This window comes from Leptinotarsa decemlineata, unplaced genomic scaffold (genome assembly GCF_025532065.1).
Source record: "Leptinotarsa decemlineata unplaced genomic scaffold, Ldec_3_MD MMD2_P_RNA_scaffold_6, whole genome shotgun sequence".
Classification (NCBI taxonomy): Eukaryota; Metazoa; Arthropoda; class Insecta; order Coleoptera; family Chrysomelidae; genus Leptinotarsa; species Leptinotarsa decemlineata.
The window spans coordinates 15,647,396-15,670,162 of NW_027412533.1; the positions used below are offsets into that span (position 1 = coordinate 15,647,396).

Consider the following 22,767-nt stretch of genomic DNA (forward strand, 5'->3'; position numbering starts at 1 on the left):
AAAACCTCGCAAAACGAACTTAAAATTTCTAAAACAAGCCAAAATCTAACATCCATCATTTAGGCACTTAATAGCTGTTAAAAGTTAAACTCTCTCGCCCTCCAGCGCTCTCTGACGGACTCACCGATGATGGCCTTCATTCAAGTTGGCCTCCTTCCTAACCATTATGGATCAAACAGTTTCCACTTGTAGCTGCGACTACCGAATAAGTCGATCTCTCTTCTTCCTCACAGATGGCGAAGCGTAACTGCGGCTTTTATAAAATGGAACAACGAATCCAGTGAAGGCAAAATGAACACAAATAAGCAATAGGCAGTCGCTGGCGGAAAGTGTAGGCGCAAGCTCGCTAGGGGAGCTTAAGTCTGCTCTGCATTGTTATATTTTGCCATTACCTGTTCTGGTCAAGTGTGCACCTTGTGTTTTCAGTGCAGTGTTTGATCCATTGTTCATGTTAATCGTGCAGTTACTGTTGATGTAAATACGGAGAAATAGATAATGTATAGCTAATATTCCTGGTTTCTTCAGTGTTGGTGAAGTAAAGTGTAACTTTCTGTCATGGAGTTTGTGTTGTGACATTATCCGATTTCAGCTCCAGCCACTTGATAATCCCAGGATTTTGGATTATTTGACTGCAACGACATGTCTAGCAGGCACATACCCGCAGATAAGGTATTTATTTTGCGTTTTTTAATGACAACCGCACCCTTCGCTCTGTTATGGTTGTTGCAAGACTTCAGAAGGCGACCTAGTTTTTCCATGTTTCTTCGGATAGCATCTTTGCAATACGAACAGCTTTCTTTCGAGATTCTAGCCCGAATAGGTTCAATTTTCATTTAACCACAAATAAGAAGAGTAAGCAATAGTGGGACAAGAATTTTACTTTATTTATTGGAAAAACCTGTTTGTTATTATATTTTTTCATAATTGAAGATACAGAAAATATCAATTCTATTTTGAATAGAGACTTTCCTTATAATTATTATGTATTAGTTCTACGGGAAATTAAAATAAGTGCCATTTCTTCAGGTTATCTGATTTCATTGGGATTGTAGTGTATGTTGTTCACATGAATAATCAGGTATACAAAAATTACAAATAAATTATTTAGCTTATGCTATATCTTTAAGTTCACAGACAATCATGTATTCCAACGCATGAAAATAGATTATATAAACTCCAAGAAAAACAGTGTTAGGTGAATAGAACTTTAGATATTGAAACAGTACTAAACGGTAATACCCCACCTAGAAGTCAAGTTCAATAACATGAAACTTTATATAAAAAAAGACATCCGAACATAATAATATTCAGGTATCACAATAAATAGTATATTATATACCTAGGGTGAGAAATGAGCATTTTTATATCCTGAGGCGCCTATTCTGTAATTTTTTTCTTCAAGAAACGGAGACATTGTGGGATTTACCAGATTATTGTTAGGTAGAAATCGATTATTTTTTAATGGGACTTAATTTCAGTTTCACTTTGATCTCTCTTTGTCTCCTCTTCCCGCCTGTCACCAATTTTCTGCCAGTAAATTTTTCACTCAACTCAACTCAAAATTGCTTTAATTTAACAATTTTTTTTCTATAGGTAGGTACTTGAACCTCGAGAATAGAATATATTACTGTCATGTAGATTTATTAAGTTCAAATTGTTTACTTTCTTTTTATATAATTATTTTCAATGAGTTCATTTGGATTCTATATACTTAAGTACGAGTATAAGTATTTATTCGGATAGCCTATACCAATAGATACTATATATTGACGTGATTTCTTGGTGGAATTATTTGTATTTTTACATATATTACATATATGACATTGTTAATACTTAAATATATTGAAATCATGAAAATTAACGAGAGATTTCACATATACCTACGATAGATTTTAGAATATTGGTGCCTGTATAGGGCTAGGGGCTCATCTCAATGCGACACCAGTCAATTGCCTTTTATGAGCAGATTTTTGGTACTTCTGCTTAAATTATTGCAATTTTTGTGGACATCTCTAAGTTTTAAGAAATTGAAATACAGATCATTGTACTCACCTACATTCTGTAGGTGAAATGATTTTTCAATATAATATAATACTTATAGTCGTAGTAAAATATCAAGTCGGAATTTGTTTTTATTTGAATATAGGCAACATGAAGGATTATGAAAATAGTTTAGATGCAAAGTTGAGAATGAATAAATCCAGCTCATTTCCTTTTCACCTTGAAATGGATTCGATACTGGAGAATATTGTTAGCGAATGAAATGAGTTGTTATAACTTCCTAATATGGAAACAAAACCATTTGCACATCACCATAAAATTATTTGAAAACTTGATGGAAAACCATATTTGAACGAAAACATTTAATTGAACCTGGTGATTCTAAAACTATAAAATACGTCAATGATTATTGTTTCAACTATATACTACTTAATTTTTTTTAATGAAAACACGCTGGCAGAACCCACTGATTAATGAAATAACAGGTAGAAAATTCGTCACAACTCACTGGGATAATCTCCCAGAGGTAGACGCAATGATGGTGCCTCAAAAACACAATTAAATGTTTTATTTCATTACTCGTCAAGGATTTAACCGCATTTCGGAAATGCGGAGAAAGTTAATTTTCAAAATGATTAAGACTAAATCCAAAAATGTTTAAGTTGGCATCACGATTACAAAAATAGATTATTTTTAAAGTTTAAAATTCACAAAAGTTTTCCAATATTTCCGGTTTTTGTTTCTTTTATTAATTATTAACTGCAGAATATATTATTCAGAATATATTAAAATCCAAACTTTGATAACTAAAAGATATCATCAATGATCACCCCTGTTAAGCTAGCAGAACCACTTTGATATACTTTTTCGAAAATACTTTTTCATAAATATTCTTCAAATATATTGACCATTTTAGACTCATTTCAAGTTTTTATGACACCCCATCGCCCATTTTCGATGTGTTATTTTTTAATAGTGGGTTTTGCTAGCTTTACCGTTAAGCTGGCAAAAAAAAAATCAAAATCCTATACTTAAGTAAAGGAAAAATTTTAACTTGTAACAATTTGAGGCTCATTTTAGGAGCAAAAAATTCTGAAACAAAGTACAAAATTAGCCTAAAAATGAATATAAAAATTCAAAATGGTTCTGCTAGCTTAAACACGGGTTCAATCATCAATATATAAACTTAGGAATTTATCTCAAAACCTAAAAACTCATAAAAGATACCGCACACACTTACCGATTCCTGCACAACTTGAAATGTCAGGGCACTTGTTGATGTATATCAAGTTGACGAGACACTTTACGAAATTTGCAAAACAAATGATTTCACAATTTGCCGCTATTTATTCGCTAATTATTTGCGGAAGAAAATATTTTTTCGCCACTTTGTTTAAAAAAATACATGTTGTCTCGCTAACTTGTTATCAAGTTAGTGAGACAACATTAGTTGCGGAGAAAAATATATTTTCGCTCTTTTTTTTTAAAATACATGTTGTCTCGCTAACTTGATATCAAGTTAGGATACCACTTTTTTATTATGAAGTTTTCCAGAACTTTTACTAGACCATTGGCTTACTATATTTATTAGCTAATTACTTAGTTGCGGAGAAAAATATTTGTTCGCCCCTTGTAAAAAAAAAATACATGTTGTCTCGCTAACTTGATATCTAGTTAGCGATACCACTTTTTTTATTATAAAGTTTTCCGGAACTTTGACTAGACCATTGATTTAGTATATTTATTCGCTAATCAGTTGCGGAGAAAAATATTTTTTCGCCCCTTTTTTTTTAAATACATGTTGTCTCGCTAACATGATATCAAGTTAGCGATACCACTTTTTTATTATAGAGTTTTCCAGAACTTCAACTAGACCATTGGCTTATTATATTTAGTCGCTAATCAGTTGCGGAGAAAAATATTTTTTCGAATACATGGTGTCTCGCTAACTTGACGTCAAGTAGGCGATACGACTTTTTTATTAAGTTTTCCAGAACTTTGACTATAACATTGGTTTGATATATTTATAATCAGCGATAATAAAAAAGATGTGCCTAAAATGAGCCTGAAATTATGATGGAATCCGATTTGACAAAATGTTTTTCTATAAGGGTGGGTTTTGCTAGCTTAACGTTAAGCTAGCAGGCGGATGATATCTTCGTTAAACGAAGAGCAAAACATTCACCAGAAGAATACAAAGCTAGCCTAAAATTAGCCTTAAATTATGGCATGAAAATAAATGTAAAATTCAAAAGTGGTTCTGCTAGCTTAACAGAGATGACAAATTAGCAAGACACTATGTATTTGTTTAAACGACGGGAAATTATAATATTTTCGTACGCAAGTCATTCGCTAATATCTATAACATGCTAATGGTGTAGTCAAAGATCTGGAAAACTCAATAATAAAAAATCAGTGAGAAAACAGCCACGATTCAATTTCAATAAAATTTTCGCCGATGAAAACTTTATCTGGAGAACTCCCTGTTTTCGTTCATTTCCAAAAAACATTTGTGAATTTATTTTTTTATTCTATCCATGAATGTTTGGAAGGAATTATCAAAATTTTTCTTGAAAATGAATGAAAACAGGGATGATTTAATGCCTGACAAAATAAATTTGATATGTATAACTTGTTTATAATATGTAATATAATGTATGTTAATGAAAAACAATTTACATCCACGAATGTTTTGAGGGAGTAATGGATTAATAAAAACATGGGTGAAGGTTGATTTTCTGCCCTACAAAATGTCTGACATATAAAGTCCAACATCTGACGAAAAATGTCAATGTTATCGGAGTAAATTTTAGGTAATTGAGTTAATTCATGGGAGATCTCTCGCGTCGCGTCAGTTCGACAAATCCATGACTGGAACTCGTGGCTGTTTTCACATTGATTAATAAAAAAAGTCGTATCGATATTATTAAGTCAGCGAGACACCATGTAGCTTTTCAAACAAAGAGTAAATCAAATATTTCTTTCCGCAACTAATTAGCGAATAAATATACCAAAGTTAGCGAGGCACCATGTATTTTTTAAATAAAAGGGACGAAAAAATATTTTTGTCCGCAACTACTCAATTAGCGAATAAATATACTAAACCAATGGTCTAGTCAAAGTTCTGGAAAACTTAATAATAAAAAAGTCGTATCGCTAACTTGATATCAAGTTAGCGAGACAACATGTATTTTTTTAAAAAAAGGGATGAAAAAATATTTTCTTCCGCAAATAATTAGCGAATAAATAGCGGCAAATTATGAAATCATTCGTCTTGCAAATTTCGAAAAGTGTCTCGTCAACTTGATATACATCACTTCTTGGGTAAACAAAGGAACATGTTCAACGTTCCTTTCCACACGGGATAGAGAGAGTTGAACAATATTTGTGAACATATGGTTGTAGAACCGCAAAGTGAATGTATCTTTTCATGTGTGAAAGCCACTCGCATTGTAATGGTAGGATAGTCTGCATCGAACGAGTTGAAATGGAAGTATTTTTTCCATTTCAAAATGGGCGAGATGAGGGTATTGTGAAACATAAGTGTGACTTGGATATCAACTGAGTATTGTTTGTTTGAAGTATTAGGAAAATCTATTATTCATTCTCAAGTAAACCCACTTATTTTGGAATATTAGGCTATTTTGTAATATATTCATTAATGTTCTCTCGAATTCCCTTCTCTTCACTTCAGAAAGTTTTAGGCTTTCTACTACTACATTTTGATACAAAAAAAATTTAGGAATCTTCCAAAGAAAGGAAGGAAGCAATCAATTTCAAAATAAGTATCTCTATACATTGTGTTAGGAATCACATGTTAAAAGGTAAGACCTCGTTAATCCTTAGCTCGCACAAGTTTTGTCTTCTGAGGGTTGTTGTTCGTAGGGGTACGACAGTTGGTTAACGGAAAAACAGATTTGTAGATCACGCAATGAAGTGTCTTACGGCGAAACATTGGATGTCTACCAGTGAGGATTATGTATAATTCGGTGAAAATATTATTTTCCGTAACGTCGACCACTAAAAATAGCTAAGTATAGAAGTTTTCAGTTTGCTATTTATTACACTTCAGCAGATTAACTTTGTTTATTTTTCAGATGGGAGAAGGTTATATATCTAAAAATCAGTAAAAATCGTTGAAATATAATAATTCAAAAATATTTTTCTCTCAGTGTATTTGTGGATGTGGAAAACTTTACACCTGTTATTACACAAGGCATGTGGGTGTTTCAGATTTTCAGAAGGGGTTGTTTTCTCAAACTTTTTCCAATGCGGGGTTCCGATATCCCTTCAGATATTTCAATATTTGTTACTGATATAAACTTATTGTAAATGTTATTTACAAGCTTGAAAATTTCGCTTCCTGGGAATACCGTGAATGACACGGTGAATGATCAGAATTGATTTCGGAAACACGTTTTGTCGCATGATTCTTTTACCTGAAAATCTGAAACTTCAGTATTAATAGAAATTCCATTTCTTCCAATTTGTAAATAAGCTAGCAACAATCCTAATACAACCATGCACATTCAAGAATTTTTTCTCCAGCAGTAACCAGACGAATATGAAAAAATAAAATAAAAAAATGTTGAGTTAACTTTAGTCATATGCTCGCTCACATATATATTTAGATAGTTAGCATAAACTTTTAGAGAGACGAAAAAAGTAGAAAATCTAGATATTTTATTTAACTGCGATTAAATATTGTTTTCTCGATTGCCTAATGCTTAGCTTCTGCTAGTAGAATTCTGTAGAATAGCCTCAAATTGTGTCCTAAAAATAAATATTGGGTTCAAAAAGCAATTCAACGATTACGTTTAATTTTTTTGGTTCGGGTTATATTTCTGAAAGCATAGTTAATTTTCTGTGCGCTCCCAAGAAAAGAAATATACCGTAATTTTTGTCACCATAAATGAGGTGTTCTCTTTCTGAAGAATTATGCGACTGTCGCTATTTGAGCTCATTTATTAAAATATCAACCGACCATCTTATACGGTATACGTAAACACGGTTAATTCCAATGATGTCAGCGTAATAGTTGCCGATGTCGCTTCCGGGTTGAAGAGAGAAATTAATGAAACCCTGTTGGAACAGAACAAAGAAAATGAAATAAGTTTTCCATACTAGTACATCGATCAATACACATAGAAATTTGTTGCCACTGAAGTTATTCGAGTAAAAAAAGCTTTCGTATATATCTTAAATGTTGTAAATGTGTGAAATACTTGCAATTATAATGAGAAAATGAATATTGAAACGCATTAATACAGTTTATTGTATGATTTTCACTGTAAAGGGTTTTCCAAAAATGCGACACGTGTTTCGCTAGACAATAGCTTTCTCAAGTGTAAAATAGTAAGACACACCATAGAGGTTTAAACTGAATTATTCAATCTCACCAGCCAACAGCCAATCATATTTCATTTGCCAGACTCCTCTAAAGCAAAGCCTATTTCCATTAATTCTATGAACTATAACAGCCAAGCAAAATGATTTAAAAATATTTTACAGTATTTTTTGTATTTGACATTATTATGTTATTCAAAACTCTTCAAATTTATTTATTTACTCACAAAGTGAATATCAATTATGTTTAGTACATATTAGTATCAGACAACACATCGGTAATCGCCAGAGTGGCTCAGCGGTAACGCATATATTTTTTCTATAACCCGAGGTTAAATTCCACTGCTGGATGTTTTTTTACATGAATGATATAATTATATATTAGTTATATTTCTCGGAGGGTAGTGGTAAAATGAAATGATATAACAATTTAAATTTATTTCTAGGTTGCAATGATTATTGCTATGAATTTCACTAGTTCGGACTTCCATTGTCTATTATATAAAATGATTTGAAATCCCTGAAACAAGTAAAAAAGAATAATTAAAAAGAATAGTTGAAAATAACAATTATATTAAGCAACAATAAACCTGAAATGAAATGATAGTGAAATAACCTACAAGTAAAAAATATAATAATTGAATAAATAAAAATTAAAGGAATGCAAAAAGAAAATAATAAAATAAAAATAAAAAAGTGTAGAGATTCCAAGTCACGTTAGTTCACGACGTTTCCATTGTTGGTATCTACAATCGTCTTCTGGTGATGACGACTGATTCCTCCGAGAGATGACTATTTTATAGGTCGTTGAAATACTTTCACTTCCTCTACTTTCCATTTTCCGCTTCACTGATTCCGTGAGAGATGACCGATTTGGCGGGAGTTGGTCATTTTTCGTTTGATGATGGGTTTCCATATGTTTCGTATATCTACGCTGGCCTGGCTGAATACGTTGTTGGACAACATGTATGCGGCTTCCTTAAATTTTCTCCTGAACCAATGTTTCTCTCTGTGCAAGATCTCAGCTTGGGACCACTCGATGTTGTGTTGATGGGTCCAAACATGGTCTGCTATTCCTGATTTGCTGACCAAAAAAAATGTTAACAGCTTCTAATTTTTTTTTGAATTATCAAAATGGAAAATGCACTCGTCAGGTTGTTGGACTTGATAAGTTGGGTGATCAACCAAAAATTATTGCCAAATTTTCACATTTGGAAAATCCAGAAATATATACTAGACGCTGCTTCAGAAGATCATCTGCAACCATCCTAGTTGATGGAGGGGGTGACCTAATTTCATTAAAGCGCCATGGTAGCTGGAAAAGTCAGACCGTGGCCGAAAGTTATGTAAATAATTCTATGACATCCATGAGAAACACATCAAATGTACTCATAAATAGCATTGAAAACATTTATATTCCCATTGTTTCAAATTCTCAACTAAACGGAATAAGACCGTCTTCCTTCCACATCGACGGCGGAATATCATTAAATGATTCTAATAATGTAACTATAAATGAACATAATTAGGTATATCAAAAATGAACCCTAATAAAGTAATTTGTAGGAAATATTGTCAGCAATTTTTAAGTTGTTTCATTGTGTTCTGACTGACTGAAAGCGTTTAGTATCCAAAGCCATAACCTCAAAACAATATATTGTACCGTTTCTTTCTACGGTCAGTCGTAAAAAAAGTATAGTACGCACTTCGAGGATAAGGCCAATTACGTCCACTCGCGAATTATCGCACTCGGCTAGCGCCTCGTGCTTACAACTTTTCGCTTGTGGGTGATAGGCTTCTTATCCTACTTGGTACGTAATTAATGTGAATTTTCGTCCAGTTATTTTCAATTAGTAAATATTTATTTCGCGTTTGAAAAAAAAACAGTTGTAACCGAGCGATAAACATTTCCCACGAAATTTTCCAGCACACACGAAAAACGTTAATAGTGTTCTTCGGGCACTTAGAAATGGTGATTAAGATTTGAAAGGTTCCAGGGCGGTAGAATTGAATTTCTGCTGTTTATTTCAGAACAATGAAAAATATTTCTAAATACTACTTGAGGGATATTTTAGTCAATTGTGATAGATGAGTACTACACGAGGTACTTTACTGCTAGCAACTTACAGATAAAAAGAGTACAGGTAGCGTTCTAGCAGAAAGGAAGATAACATTGAATATGGGCGGTGCCGGTCACATATGGTCGTGAAACCGTCGAAATTCATTTTGTAAAGACATTTTGTGAAGACCTGTCAAGGTATGTGTCTCTGGTAAGGTGAGGATGGTTCCAAGGAGTTTAGAATGTGAGAGGTGACATCAGACTATGATTTGTATGACACCAATAATTAGTTTTTCTTTCCAAAACTCTGCATATACATCAGGTATTTGTATATTTTCAACATTTTATTTATTAATGATCCCATTTATTGATTCATTTCACAATTAATTATCTGTTTTTTTTTTGAAAATTAACGTTATTATCTTCTCACATTTCTTCCCAGATTAAAAAGGCGTTAACAGTCGTAAGAACTGTTTAACGAAATACTAACACATTTCTGCCGAATAAATTTGGATATGTAGCTTATCGACTAACGATCCAGAATTATCGGGAGAATTATGGTATGCTATAAATGATAACGTCGCCAATTCACAACTTGATATTACTTCATTGCAGTACTGTCCGTTCTCACAATAACAACGAAATATTTACGAAACAGATGTACGATATTTTTTTCGTAAGCAAGTTTTTTCAAATCCTAAAAGTCGTCAATATAATGGCGCCAAGCAGTCTGCTATGAAATATATGAGAATTGTTCAAAGAGGATTTTTAAAATGTTTTCAGTGTTTTTAATTTTTCATAACCTGAAAAATCTCATTATTGAAATGAAACGAAATTATTTCTTCGCCCTATTCTTCTCTAGTAATTAGTAAGGTACTCAAGGTCATTGAAGAATTCAATTCCCTGATGTCAGATTTATGTCGAGTTCCACGCAAAGAATACAAGCTGTAACTTATATATTTCTTTTCAATCAATCCAGCTGAAGTATTTAATATTCTAGAAAATCGCAATATCAATTCGAACTCTGGTCGATGATCACTGAAAATTCTATTTTTTACCAAAGGAGAAAAATTATGATCAATATGGTGATGTCGACTTTTTGTTCATACAAAAAAATAATTGGGAACTTGTCACATGTGTGAGGGTGTGAAAAAATATGTCAGCAACTAGCAACTTTTCAATGATACTACCATACAACATCTTAACAACTGCTACACCGAATATTAGATTGTTTTAGAAGTGTTGTCTATTTCAATGTCGTGTGTTTTTGTAGATCCATATATCAATAAATATTTATTCCACTGTGTCATGGTATATACTGATCGATAAAGAATGTTGTACTCATACATTGATGGTGTTCATTTTTCCCAAATCTTTTCACCTTATTCCTACATGATGTTGTTAAACGATTTTTTGCCAATTTTTCTCTACGAATTCAAATTGAACCAAAGCCCTGTCGAAACTGTATTTGACAATGATAGTGTTAATGATCGCACTGTTCAACGTTGGTTTGCGAAATTTCATTCGGAGATTTTAGCTTCGAGGATGAGCGCCAAAGTGGTCGATCTAAAGTAATCCAGGACGAGGATTTGAGGACCCTGCTGGAGACTGACCCATCACAAATGGTGCGTTATATGGCGGAAGAACTGGGCGTCAGCTTCCATGCGGTTCAAACCGTATTGGAAAGGTAAAAAATCTCGAAAAGTGGGTGCCCTACGATTTGAACAATTGAGAAATTGTCACGTTTCGAGGTCCGTTCTTTGCTTTTGCGTAACCTATAATCTGTTCAAAAATGAGAGAGACTACAGCAGTATATATATATATATATATATATATATATATATATATATATATATATATATATATATATATATATACATCTTAGTGCCATATGCGTACTGCATTCAAATTATTTACTCTCAACGAATTGAATAAATTAATTTATACGACGAAAATACAATATTTATTCTTGAAAAATATCATTCATAACAAACAAATTAACAAATCTACTATGACAAATGTTAAAATATGTCCAGTAGTAACCAAGACATTCTCCAACAAATAGGTATTTAGTTGAAGGGGATTGAAAAAACGTTGTTTTTTTTTTGAAGACGGTATAAATAGATATTCCTTGGAATTATACTGTCAACAGACATATCACACCCATCAATAAGACCGACTTGGCTTTTTAGCGGGGTTATTCGTGATATTCTTCAGTTTACTTCGAGAGTGCCTTGAATAAACAGCTATACAACATGGAAAGCTAGTTGTTCGGGAATCGTGAAGCGTCCGAAATTGTCACCATTAAATATAAATAAAAAAACATTATTATGAATGTATATAATTCTTGAAGAATTTGTATTCAGATATTGTTATCCGCTCGAAATAAAAAGTAAAGAGGAAGTAGTGCAAAAATGCTCGAGTATGACCGGTGTCCATAGATCGACAATTTTCTCAAGGAACTCAAGAAATCAACTTTTTCGAGCCGAAAGTATCCACTGGTAGAAAGTGTTTGGTTATCGATGAAAAAGTGAAGAATTCTATTAGGAGAACAGGAGAACATAAAAAACGAAATACCTACATTAAATAAAGTTTTGTCAGTTATTCGTGAATACAGTTTTTTCCTGATATAAGAACTCGATTATGGAAGATATTACATGAGCTGAATTTCACTTTTGAAAAGCAAGATAGAAAGAGCATGTTAATAGAAAAATTAGAGATTGTAGAATGGAGAAGAAACTATTTAAGAGAAATAAAGAAAGCCAGAGCACTAGGTTAGTCAATTTTTTATTTGGATGAAACATGGGTCAATGAGGGTCAGTCATACCGTCTCGAAGGTTTGGCAAGATCAGAACATCAAAAGTGGAAGACAAGCCTTTATGGAAGGTTGATCCACTGGTTTGAAAATTCCAGTTGGAAAAGGTCGTCGTCTTATCATCACTCACATAGGCAGCAGTGAAGGATTCGTATTTATTTGTAAATTTAATATTCTGATTATTTTATAGATATGTAGAAGGTAACAATTCTAAATAATAAAAAACTATTTCAAATATAAATTGTCCTTCCCAAAATAAAATATTTAAACTAAATTAGTTCTCACCATATTTTAATTATCTTCTTATCATACAGAATATATCAATGGAAAATTTATATTAATACCCCCAGTCCGACGCCTATTAATATTATCTTAAACGTAATATCCGAAAAAACATCGAGCGGTTATTTTGGCGGTATTTTCGCATTCTTTGTCGGTGTTTTCGCATTCTTTGTCGCATATCCCTATTTTAATGGCTCGTTAGCGGCGTCCTCATGGGATATAGAGGGTAGACATATCTCAGTGATTTTGTGGGTGAATTGCAATGCTATTTGCTTGAGACGACTATGTTGCTTTCTTTGATGTAGCTACATGTGTTTGCATTCTTAAAATTCTTTTACTCTCAGACAATACTGAACGAACTATAAACTATAAAAAAAATGTATTTATTATAATATAATGTTTTTTGAATTGAAGGGGTTATATTTTTCGTAGTGAATAATTTTTGGGAAAGAAAGTTTTTGGCTTTCTACTACTACATCTTGATACAAAAAAAGGGATGAGAGAATCGTCTGTGTTTTGACGCTATAAAGCGAATTCATCGTTTCCCAATAATTTATCATTTTAGTATCATTCGAGAGCCAAGAATTTGGTTAAGTTTGGAACGATCTTGCCTGACTCAATAAATAAGTAGGAAGACTACTTCTCTGAACGATACAACGTTGCGTCACTGCTATACCAGTCTCACTTTACCCTCCTAAACTTTCTTCCTTTCTTTGGAAGATTCTCTCATCACTTTTTTTATATCAAGATAGAGTAGTAGAAAGCTATTTCTATAATTTTTTTCTGCTCCAGAAAAAAAATATAACGTTGGTAAATACTTGTTTATAATAAATTGTTAAACTAATAAACAATTAAATAATAAATAATTTTTTTTCCGCCAAACTATTTTAAAGTGTAAATTATGATTTTTAAAAGCAAAATTATTTCTCAACTAATTATTTAAACAATCGAAACATAAAAAAATCGGTTTAAAAATCAAAATTAAGAAAAAAAAATTTAATCATAATTATCTATAGGTAACAAAATAGCAAAAAAATTTTTTTTCAAAAATATTGAATTTCTCTATTTGTTTAAAACAATTGAATAAACAAATTACGTAAAAAAATCATATCCTATGTTAATAACTGCCATTGTTTAATGTGAAAACAGAGATAGCTAAATAACCATTGAAAAACAAATTTTCATCAACAAGCCGCGCGGAACCCTATTTTCAACATCAAATTAAAATTATAAATAATGGAGATTGAGTTTCGGGAGTCGGGACTTTTTTATCGGAAATTTCCTCCTCTTTAACGAGCTTTTATCAAAATTGCTTAAATATTGATATTTTTTGAGTTATTAACCAAGAAGTAAATACCATTTTTTTAAAAATCTTATTTTGTTAATAACAATTGCAATTTTTTATCTGCACCAAAATCCTTCAAAAACATTTTTCTAGAGGTGATTTCGAATCGAATGAACTATCGCTCATATTTTTAGGACCTTCATCACTATTTTTCATGTTTTTGAACTTGTTGATTAGACTATACTGCTTCTGCCGAAACTACCGATCTGTAAATGGTTGAAGTTCTATAAAAGGTTAATATTTAAGCTCTCTTTCGTAGACTATTCCTCAACTGCGTCTCAATTAGTAAGTCTCAATTGGTAACAATTCATTTTATTCACTTATTTTTGAAGAACATATGGAAAAATCCAGTTCATCAAGTTGGCCTTAATATTCTCACCACATATTTCGTCTGTGTTTTGACGCTATAAAGCGAATTCATCGTTTCACAATAATTTATTATTTTAGTATCATTCGAGAGCCAAGAATTTGGTTAAGTTTGGAACGACCTTGCGTGACTCAATAAATAAGTAGGAAGACTACTTCTCTGAATGATACAACGTTGCGTCACTGCTATACCAGTCTCACTTTACCCTCCTAAACTTACAAAGATAACACGTATACCTACACCGTTTATTTTCATCTTTCGAGACCTTCGACGCAATACAAATATTTCTTGGCACACAGTGAACTGTTTTTTGTTTTCTTTGCGCGCAGATTAAAGGATTTTCGTTACTGCGACCGTCGCTATTCTTGAGGCATCGGTTGTGTTCTTGCTCGCTGTTACAAAGCTGAGTTTTTCTGTATTGATCCGGATATATTCTACACGCTGGATATGAGATGAAAATAAAAGAATGGCGGACGCAGTCCAACGCTATCTGTATAAATATGGTTCGTAGCTGAGGGCAGGCTTGCTTTCCTTCCGCAAGTTATCTGGGCATTCGGAGGTTGAAGACCTTAGAAAGGTCGTAAATTACGATCGTTGCGTTGGCTGAAATCACGACTGAATACGAGTGGTTCGTTATTCGTCGAGAATTGTGATTGATTAAATTGTAGAAGGTTTCAACTATATAATGGAATTGGCCTATACATGATGAAAATCCGTAACTAACGTATTCAAAATACCCTTTTTGTACAACTGTCATAAAAAGTGACATTTTTAATGGTTGTCAAGAGTTTTAAAAGATTATGTTTACAAAGTAGCGTGTTAAAAATATTTTTAACACTAGTGTTAGTATTTTTAACATGAACATCAATATGAAAAGTATAATTAGAACAACTGCTGATATTAATACCTTGCGATGTTAAAGAGCCTTGTAATATATTAGAACTATCTGACTTGACAATTTCATGGGCATTAGCATTTAATTCTTGAAGTGAAGAGGACGATGTAGTAACGCTGGAGATAGCTGTTGGGATTATTCTTTCAGCAATAGCATTTTTATAAGAAATAGATTGATCGATGTAAACCTCAGCTACTGTTGTAGACTTCCATCCTCCGTGCTTCTTAACATCCGTTATATTGGCTCCTGATTCTGCTGGCAAAGAAGCAGAAGACCTCCTGAAACAGTGACCTGTATATTCCTTTGGTTCCGGGAGGTTCAGAAACTCAGCAATGGTAGAGGGCATTTTCCCAAACGTGTTTATATCAACTGGCAATGCATTTATAATTTGAGTATTTCAGAAAAAAACCTTGATGATTGATAACAGAAAGGCGTAATGCAACGTATTAATTAAAAAAGTCAATGTTTTTTCCAACAATACAAAAAGAAAGACCTATTTTCGTTTTTGTATTTGGAATTAGAATAATCAATGATTTATCCATTAATTTAATGTCTTCTTTTAATAAATGGCACAGCTCTTCACGCCTGCAGGCTCCATATATTCCGAAAATAGTAGCAACTTTCATCATCAAATATTTTTCATCTGGCGCCTCATTTATAAACCTTGGGACTTGTTCAAACGTAAGAGTTTTTAATTTTTTGGGCCTATAACTTTAATTTTCCCGCTTTAAGAATGCTATTAACTTGAAATATTTGCTTGTATTAACACCATTTTTAACGAGCACACTTGACTTTGTCATTGAAAACTTGCTCCACAAAGATGACGAGTTCCATATTTTTGATTTCTCTTCTAGATAAGCTAAGAAGACGGTTTCTCAGATTTCCTTCGACGTTTTAAAGTCTACACCACCTAAGAAAATTAGAATATGCGATGTTGTACTGCTCAGCTGATTTTTTTGATAACAATTCAATTGAAGCTCTTTTTGCAGCCTCTTCGATGTCGTCAGGAACACACAGTTCCTCACTATTGTTCTTCATTATGCAGGCCATTAAACACCAGCAAAAACTTTAAATGTGACTTTAAACAAAACGCGTGAGCTGTAAACAACACTGTTTGTTGATAACCAGGTGATTCGGCGTCACCTGACACGGCCACTTCACGGAAAATGCAATAACATGAAAATAGTTAACTGACAAGAGATTTTTTTAAATGTGTTTTTATATGAATATTAAATTTATGCATTTTATTATGAAAACAGGACAGTTATACAAAATAAATTTATATGATATTTGTGTTTAAAGTAAATTTTATTTTGTTCGTAAAATTTTCACTTTTCTTCTTCACTTTTTCACTCACAAAATAAAACCTTACTCATATCATAAATAGCGATTATTGTGAGATTTTCACTAAACATTTTTACAAAAACGAAACACGTATTTCGCTATACAATGGCTTCTCCGAGCATGTCTTTACTAACTTTATTCTACATATTCAATGCGTTATATATCTAAATTTACAATTTGAAGTACCTACATTTCAAGTACCCGAGTTTCAAAGTTTGTAACAAATTAAGTTACCTGAGCTTATGTCCCAGTTTCCACATTTGAAAAAGTATTTAGTAACAGGGAGTTATTCAATTCTACTTGATCATTCAGTGTAAATTACCCAAATTCTTGAATCTATTAATTTCTTAACATTCTAAAAGATTAAGTTTCAAACTTTTCTCTTCTAAATTTAACACGTCGTATTCATGATTGAACTCATGTCCTTCTGCTAAAAGGTGGTTTGCAAATGTGGAATTGGTATTTCAAATTACAAAACTAATTATATGACCTTTAATTCTTTGGGAAAGTGTTCTACTCGTTTGGCCAATATACAGTTTTGGGCAAGAGCTACTAGTCAGCTTACCTATATACTCCTGATCTATCCGACACCGAAGTTTTGTCTTTATTGTTTTTATTGTTTTTAATAAATTTACTTAGACTATTATTCGTTCTGTATAAGCTACGTTTACGCATTCTTTCTTCAAACGGGCAATGATATTGCCGGTTTTTTGCCGAGTAGATTTGGAGCTAACACGTCAAGAACCAACTGAAGAGCAATACACCAGAAATCGTCTGAGAGGTGGCTTATAATTGGATGCAATTTTCAAAAAATCAAATTATGTTCCTAAAATCATTTGACCTACTTGATAACCGGAAAAATCGAATTTCAAACGAAGTTTTGCGTAATTTGAAAATTATTTTAAAAATAGCGACAAGCAGTTTATATGTCACTGTTTATTGCAAAATAAATAATTCACAGAAATATAGGATTACATTTCTAACTGAGAAAAATTCGTTATTCTTTTCTAGTACCGATTTTATCAACCGAGGTACCCTAAAATAAATTTCTCGTTTCTTTCATTCACAATTTTTTAATAAGCAAATCTAGTATACGTATAGCGATATTACGCAAAATATTTTTACATTTTATTTCATTTTCATTTCATTTCATTTTCGACAATAAAAAAGGTTCATCATTCGCCATTCATCGTTATTTTTTGTTTTGTATGTTATTATTAATAAGGCCGATTATAATAATAATAATAATGATAGTGATAATGTTTATTCACCATATTGATCACATTTATATAACAGAGGTTGGCTAAACAAACGTAGGCATCACAATATATACAGGATGTTCCTTAAACACATGCTAATATTTAAGGAGGTAATTCTTAGACCCATTTTAAGGAAAAAACGTCCTATGGACGTATGTCCTAAACGCCTTAATTTTTGAGATACAGGGTGGCAAAGTTTTCAAAAATAATCAGTTTTTTAATAATAACTGAGATAATTTTGTAGACATCTTTGGCATATTTGGTACATATGTTCCAAGCCTCAAGGCGCATTTTCTGATTTGGTTATCCTGGAATAAATGACGTGCAGTAGAATTTATTTACTGCACCTCTTGGAAATATGGAGTTTGTTGATATGTGATTTCTTTTAAAGATTAAAAGCAGAAAAAGCAGCGTACCCACCATAGCAATAAAAAACGAATTCTCTGTATGTACAAACGTCAGTAGCTAATATTGATGTTGGTTTAAAGTGAGGTGTTGGTGTTAAAAACTGTCACAGCGCGTTTTGATTGATTTTGAAGTGTTATTGAAGTTATTTTGGTAGTCCGCTGTTTTTCTGAATATCAGTAAATATGGTAAATTATACGAATGCGGAAATGGCGCAAATGCATTACGTATATGGCCTTGCCGATGGTAATGCAACAGAAGCCAGGCGCATTTATCAGGAAAGATATCCTAATTGTGCCTTACCAGATAGTCGAACCTTTTCAAATATTCATCGTCGACTTGGGGAAACTGGTAGTTTCAAGAAATGGACTCCGGAAGGTAGACCTCGTGTAGTAAGAACTCCTGAAATTGAGTAAGCGGTGCTGCAAGAAATTGAGGAACATCCTGAGACGAGTACGAGGAAGATCCCTAGAACTCTGGATATTTGTCATCAAATTGTTTGGCGTATTTTGGTTGATTTTTTGTTATACCCATACCATATTTCAAGAGTGCAGGCATTACTCCCCAGAGATTTTCCACAGCGTGTGAACTTCAGTCAGTGGTATCTACAAAGTATTGCACTAAATCCGCAGTTTGAGACACAAATTTTGTTCAAAGACGAAGCAAATTTTTCTCGGAATGCCATTCAAAATTTCCATAACGATCATGTGTGGGCTGAAGAAAATCCCCATGCAATAACCGAAACCCATTTCCAACACCAATTTTCGGTTAATGTATGGGCAGGAATTATAGGTGATCATCTAATAGGCCCATTTTTCTACCAGGACGCCTTGATGGTCGTTCTTATTTACACTTTCTCGAAGAAGACTTACCTGAGTTATTGGAAGATGTGCCACTTGCGTTAAGGAATCGAATATGGTACATGCACGATGGCGCCCATGCTCATTTCAGTGTAATTGTCCGAAACCATTTAAATACAGTTTATCCTAATCGTTGGATAGGTCGCGGAGGACCTCAGCAATGGCCAGCAAGATCCCTCGATCTCAACAGTTTAGATTTTTTTATGGGGTCACCTTAAAACTCTTGTGTATAAAACTCCCGTTAATACTTTAGAAGATTTAAGAGAGCGAATAGTTGCCTCGTGTGAAACTATACGAAATACGCCGGGAATGTTTGAACGGGTGCGTAATTACATGCGTAGAAGGGCGGAAGCATGCATACTAAGTGCAGGTGGCCACTTCCAACAATTTTTATAATCAGTTTTGGTATTATTACTAATTAACAAATTTGTGCTATTCGTTTAGACTTACTGTCACAAAATAAAATAAAACTCGTTTTTGTGAAAAATGTATTTTTTTGCAGATTATGTTTTCAAATATTATTAGGGAATTGGTAATGTGTTATGAAGCAATTTTCAGATTCTCATTCATTTTAGAATTGATCTAATTTCTTAATTTGCTTTCTGTCGATTTTTATTTTTTTGAGTGAAAATCATGCGTCGGACAAAGAAATACCAGGAAATCAAATTTTCTCAAAAATAAATGAGGATTTTAAAAATAATATATTCAATGCGAAACCCGTAGGGATGCCACTGTTTGAAAAAATACAAATTTGTGTACATCAGAAAATGCGCCTTGAGGCATGGAACATATGTACCAAATATGCCAAAGATATCTACAAAATTATCTCAGTTATTATTAAAAAACTGATTATTTTTGAAAACTTTGCCACCCTGTATCTCAAAAGTTAAGGCGTTTAGTACATACGTCCATAGGAAGTTTTTTTCTTAAAATGGGTCTAAGAATTACCTCCTTAAATATTAGCATGTGTTTAAGGAACACCCTGTATATGAAGGGTTGGTTCAGCAATAATGATGAATATCCAAAAATTTCAAAATTCAAACTACTAACGGCGTTCGGTCACTTGATATATGTAGTTAATAATCTCGTTTATAAACTTATCAATATCGCCTACAGTTCCGAGATAATTTAGTTTTTAATGTTTGACTACAAGGCTAGAACACTCAACGTTACAAGTATCATACGAAACATATCGAAACTTTTTCAATAGAAACTTCAACATATCATTCGATTATCCCAGGACGGATACATTTTCGTCTCGCGAAGAATTCCTAGCAGAGAAAAAGCATTTTAAAGTTGAAGTTGCTTTCCTTCCTGATGTTTATGAAAAACCTCAGATTTTCTCTCAACTTCGAAAATTAGGAATCGGAAACTCAGCTCAAAATGAGAGATGGGGTTTTTTATGATAACAAAGAGCATTCGAGAGCAAGGAAGGATGCAAAAACAGCTGGGATAGCAATGCATTTCTCAAAAAATCTTTCCATACCGAACATAACCAGAGACGATGTATATTATAAAAGACAAATAACTCATTTTATGTGCAATATACATGTGCTTGTTGATTTCTCATTATATTTTTTCGTATATGATGAACAGTGCCAGGCTCTTGAAAATTTTTCGTGATTCATGTGGAGGTCAAAACAAAAGAGACTCTATCTTTAGAATGTTACACCACATAGGTCACTATTATTATCGCAATTAGAGATTCAAATGTTAATTAAAACTATTTTAACTTCATTTTCTTTAACAGGTAGGACAACTATCCTTATTGACTGTGAGCATAGTGTGGAAATCGTCCTTAATTTTTAAGATTTACCTCATATTATTCAATTTTTAATAAGTTAAAGTTACCTATGAATGATTATTTGCCAAAGAACGAATTCTATATTATATGTCTTTCAACTCCAATGAACATTATTTTCTTATCTCTGAGTCTGAGTTTTTTCACCGTTTATAAAGTCAAAATCCATTTACCTCAAATAATAATCAAAGGGCATTCATCATCATTGCAGTGGACCCTTCATATCATTTGAACTATAGGCGCTTACTCTCTTCCTTCACACACGATGCCTCGCCGAGTGCCGAAAGAGCCGTAATGCCATTAAAAGACACTTTTGTCTCTATTTAAAACTCCACTCGGCGAAGCGACGCCAAAGGGATGTCACCAACATTAAAGTTCGTCCATAAATGGATTGGATTTACAACGCCTGTCATATGGTTATTTCAAACAAGTTATTTTCGTGATATTTAAAAGGATTGTTCATCCTCGTTATGGACCAAGCAAAATTATATTACGTTTTTTGTTGATTATTTATTTACATTATGTGATACGGTTCACTTGGAAAGATATTTATAGAATGAAATTGAGGTAGTGAAAGTAATTACAGAGTCTGGACGAATGTCCTGGATGGACATGACCTCTGAAATATATACAAGAAATTGATTTCTTGTGTACGGATCCAAAATTCTTGAAATTTTGTATACTCTTCTTGATATTATTTGGTGATGGATTCTTTTTTTTTTTCAGAAATCGGGTCGCAAATGTATCACATGTCCTTGAAATAACTTTAACACATTCTCCGTAAATGATGAATAAATTTAAATAATCTTCGTTTGTGTAATTTAATCGTCTCGGCATGATTTATTATTGTATATGTGCAAATAAAAAGTAGTGGTGACAATATCGTATTAATTGATTGTTTTCTAACGCCGCGCCGTCATGGCCAACTGACAGATTTTAGAAACCGTATAGTAAGTATTCTGTCGATAGAAAAATAATAAATTGCAAATATTTCCAAAACTACTTATTTTCGGAATAGGTATCCTAATACAAAGTTACCCTTATTCTTAATGCTTTATACGATTAAATCATAAAAATGGGGTGTATCATTTGAAAAAAGTCACTTTAGACTGTTTTTATTTATATTATTCTTTTTTAACCACCCTGTGTTAATGATTATCGAAATTTCATGTCTATTTAATTTGGTTGCCATCTGCAAGGAACCCGACGAAAACATAATGATTAAGGTTTCCTTATAGGAAAAATTGATAATTATTGTAGGACGACAAACATCATTTTCGACATAAAATATGTCAAAAACGGTTAGACTTTGATATAGAACCTTATACACAAAAACTATTTAAATTCTGATGTAGAATCCAAAAATGTAATAATATATAGGGTGTTTCTTTTAAAATAACGAGGTTGATAGCTACTTCCGGTATAACCGAAACTGCCGGCATTTTGAAAATATTTTTAGTAACTTGATAAATTTTCAGATTCTTTCTAATTATAGTTTTTCCACAATCGATCGATGTAGTTCCTGGAGATTCATTCTGTATCAATGCTGAGAAAAATATAAGCGCACATTTTCTGAAATTTTGTTGATTTAGTTTTTTTAATGAGTTAATTATTATCGTTATTAGAAACATTGTTTACGGTTGATTACAGTAGCAAATGTATATTTATCAGTTGAATACTTGAAAAAATTTATTTTGTGAATTTTATAATTATAATGATAATTAATTTCCAATAACTTTTTCAGGAAAATTTCTATAACCGACTTTACTACTTTTTCATAACTACTTCATGTACATGAAATACGTTGAAATTCTAACATGAATACATCCAAGGCCGTAGCCAGGGGGGATCAAGGGGGATTGATCCCTCCCGAAAGTTCTACAAGCAACGGTCATCCAAAAATTATATCAAATACAACGATTGGCTTGTTTAAACATCACAGGAGTCATGAGAATAACAACAACCGTGGCAATGGAATTAATTACTGG

The 22,767-nt window shown here is 32.6% G+C and overlaps 1 protein-coding gene across 3 annotated transcripts in view; it reads left to right on the forward strand.

Annotated features, from left to right (window-relative positions):
* The first annotated feature begins 299 nt into the window (after positions 1-299).
* The window catches only part of UBL3 (Ubiquitin like 3), a 291,838-nt gene continuing 269,370 nt past the window's right edge, over positions 300-22,767 (forward strand). For 2 of the 3 annotated variants that reach the window (XM_074170052.1, XM_074170053.1), the window contains exon 1: positions 300-669. Coding sequence is in view for 1 of the 3 variants with exons in the window: in XM_074170051.1 (XP_074026152.1) it covers positions 640-669 (30 nt within the window). In the remaining 2 variants the exon portion in view is untranslated. The remainder of the gene's footprint in view (positions 670-22,767) is intronic. The other variant, XM_074170051.1, reaches the window with a different exon arrangement.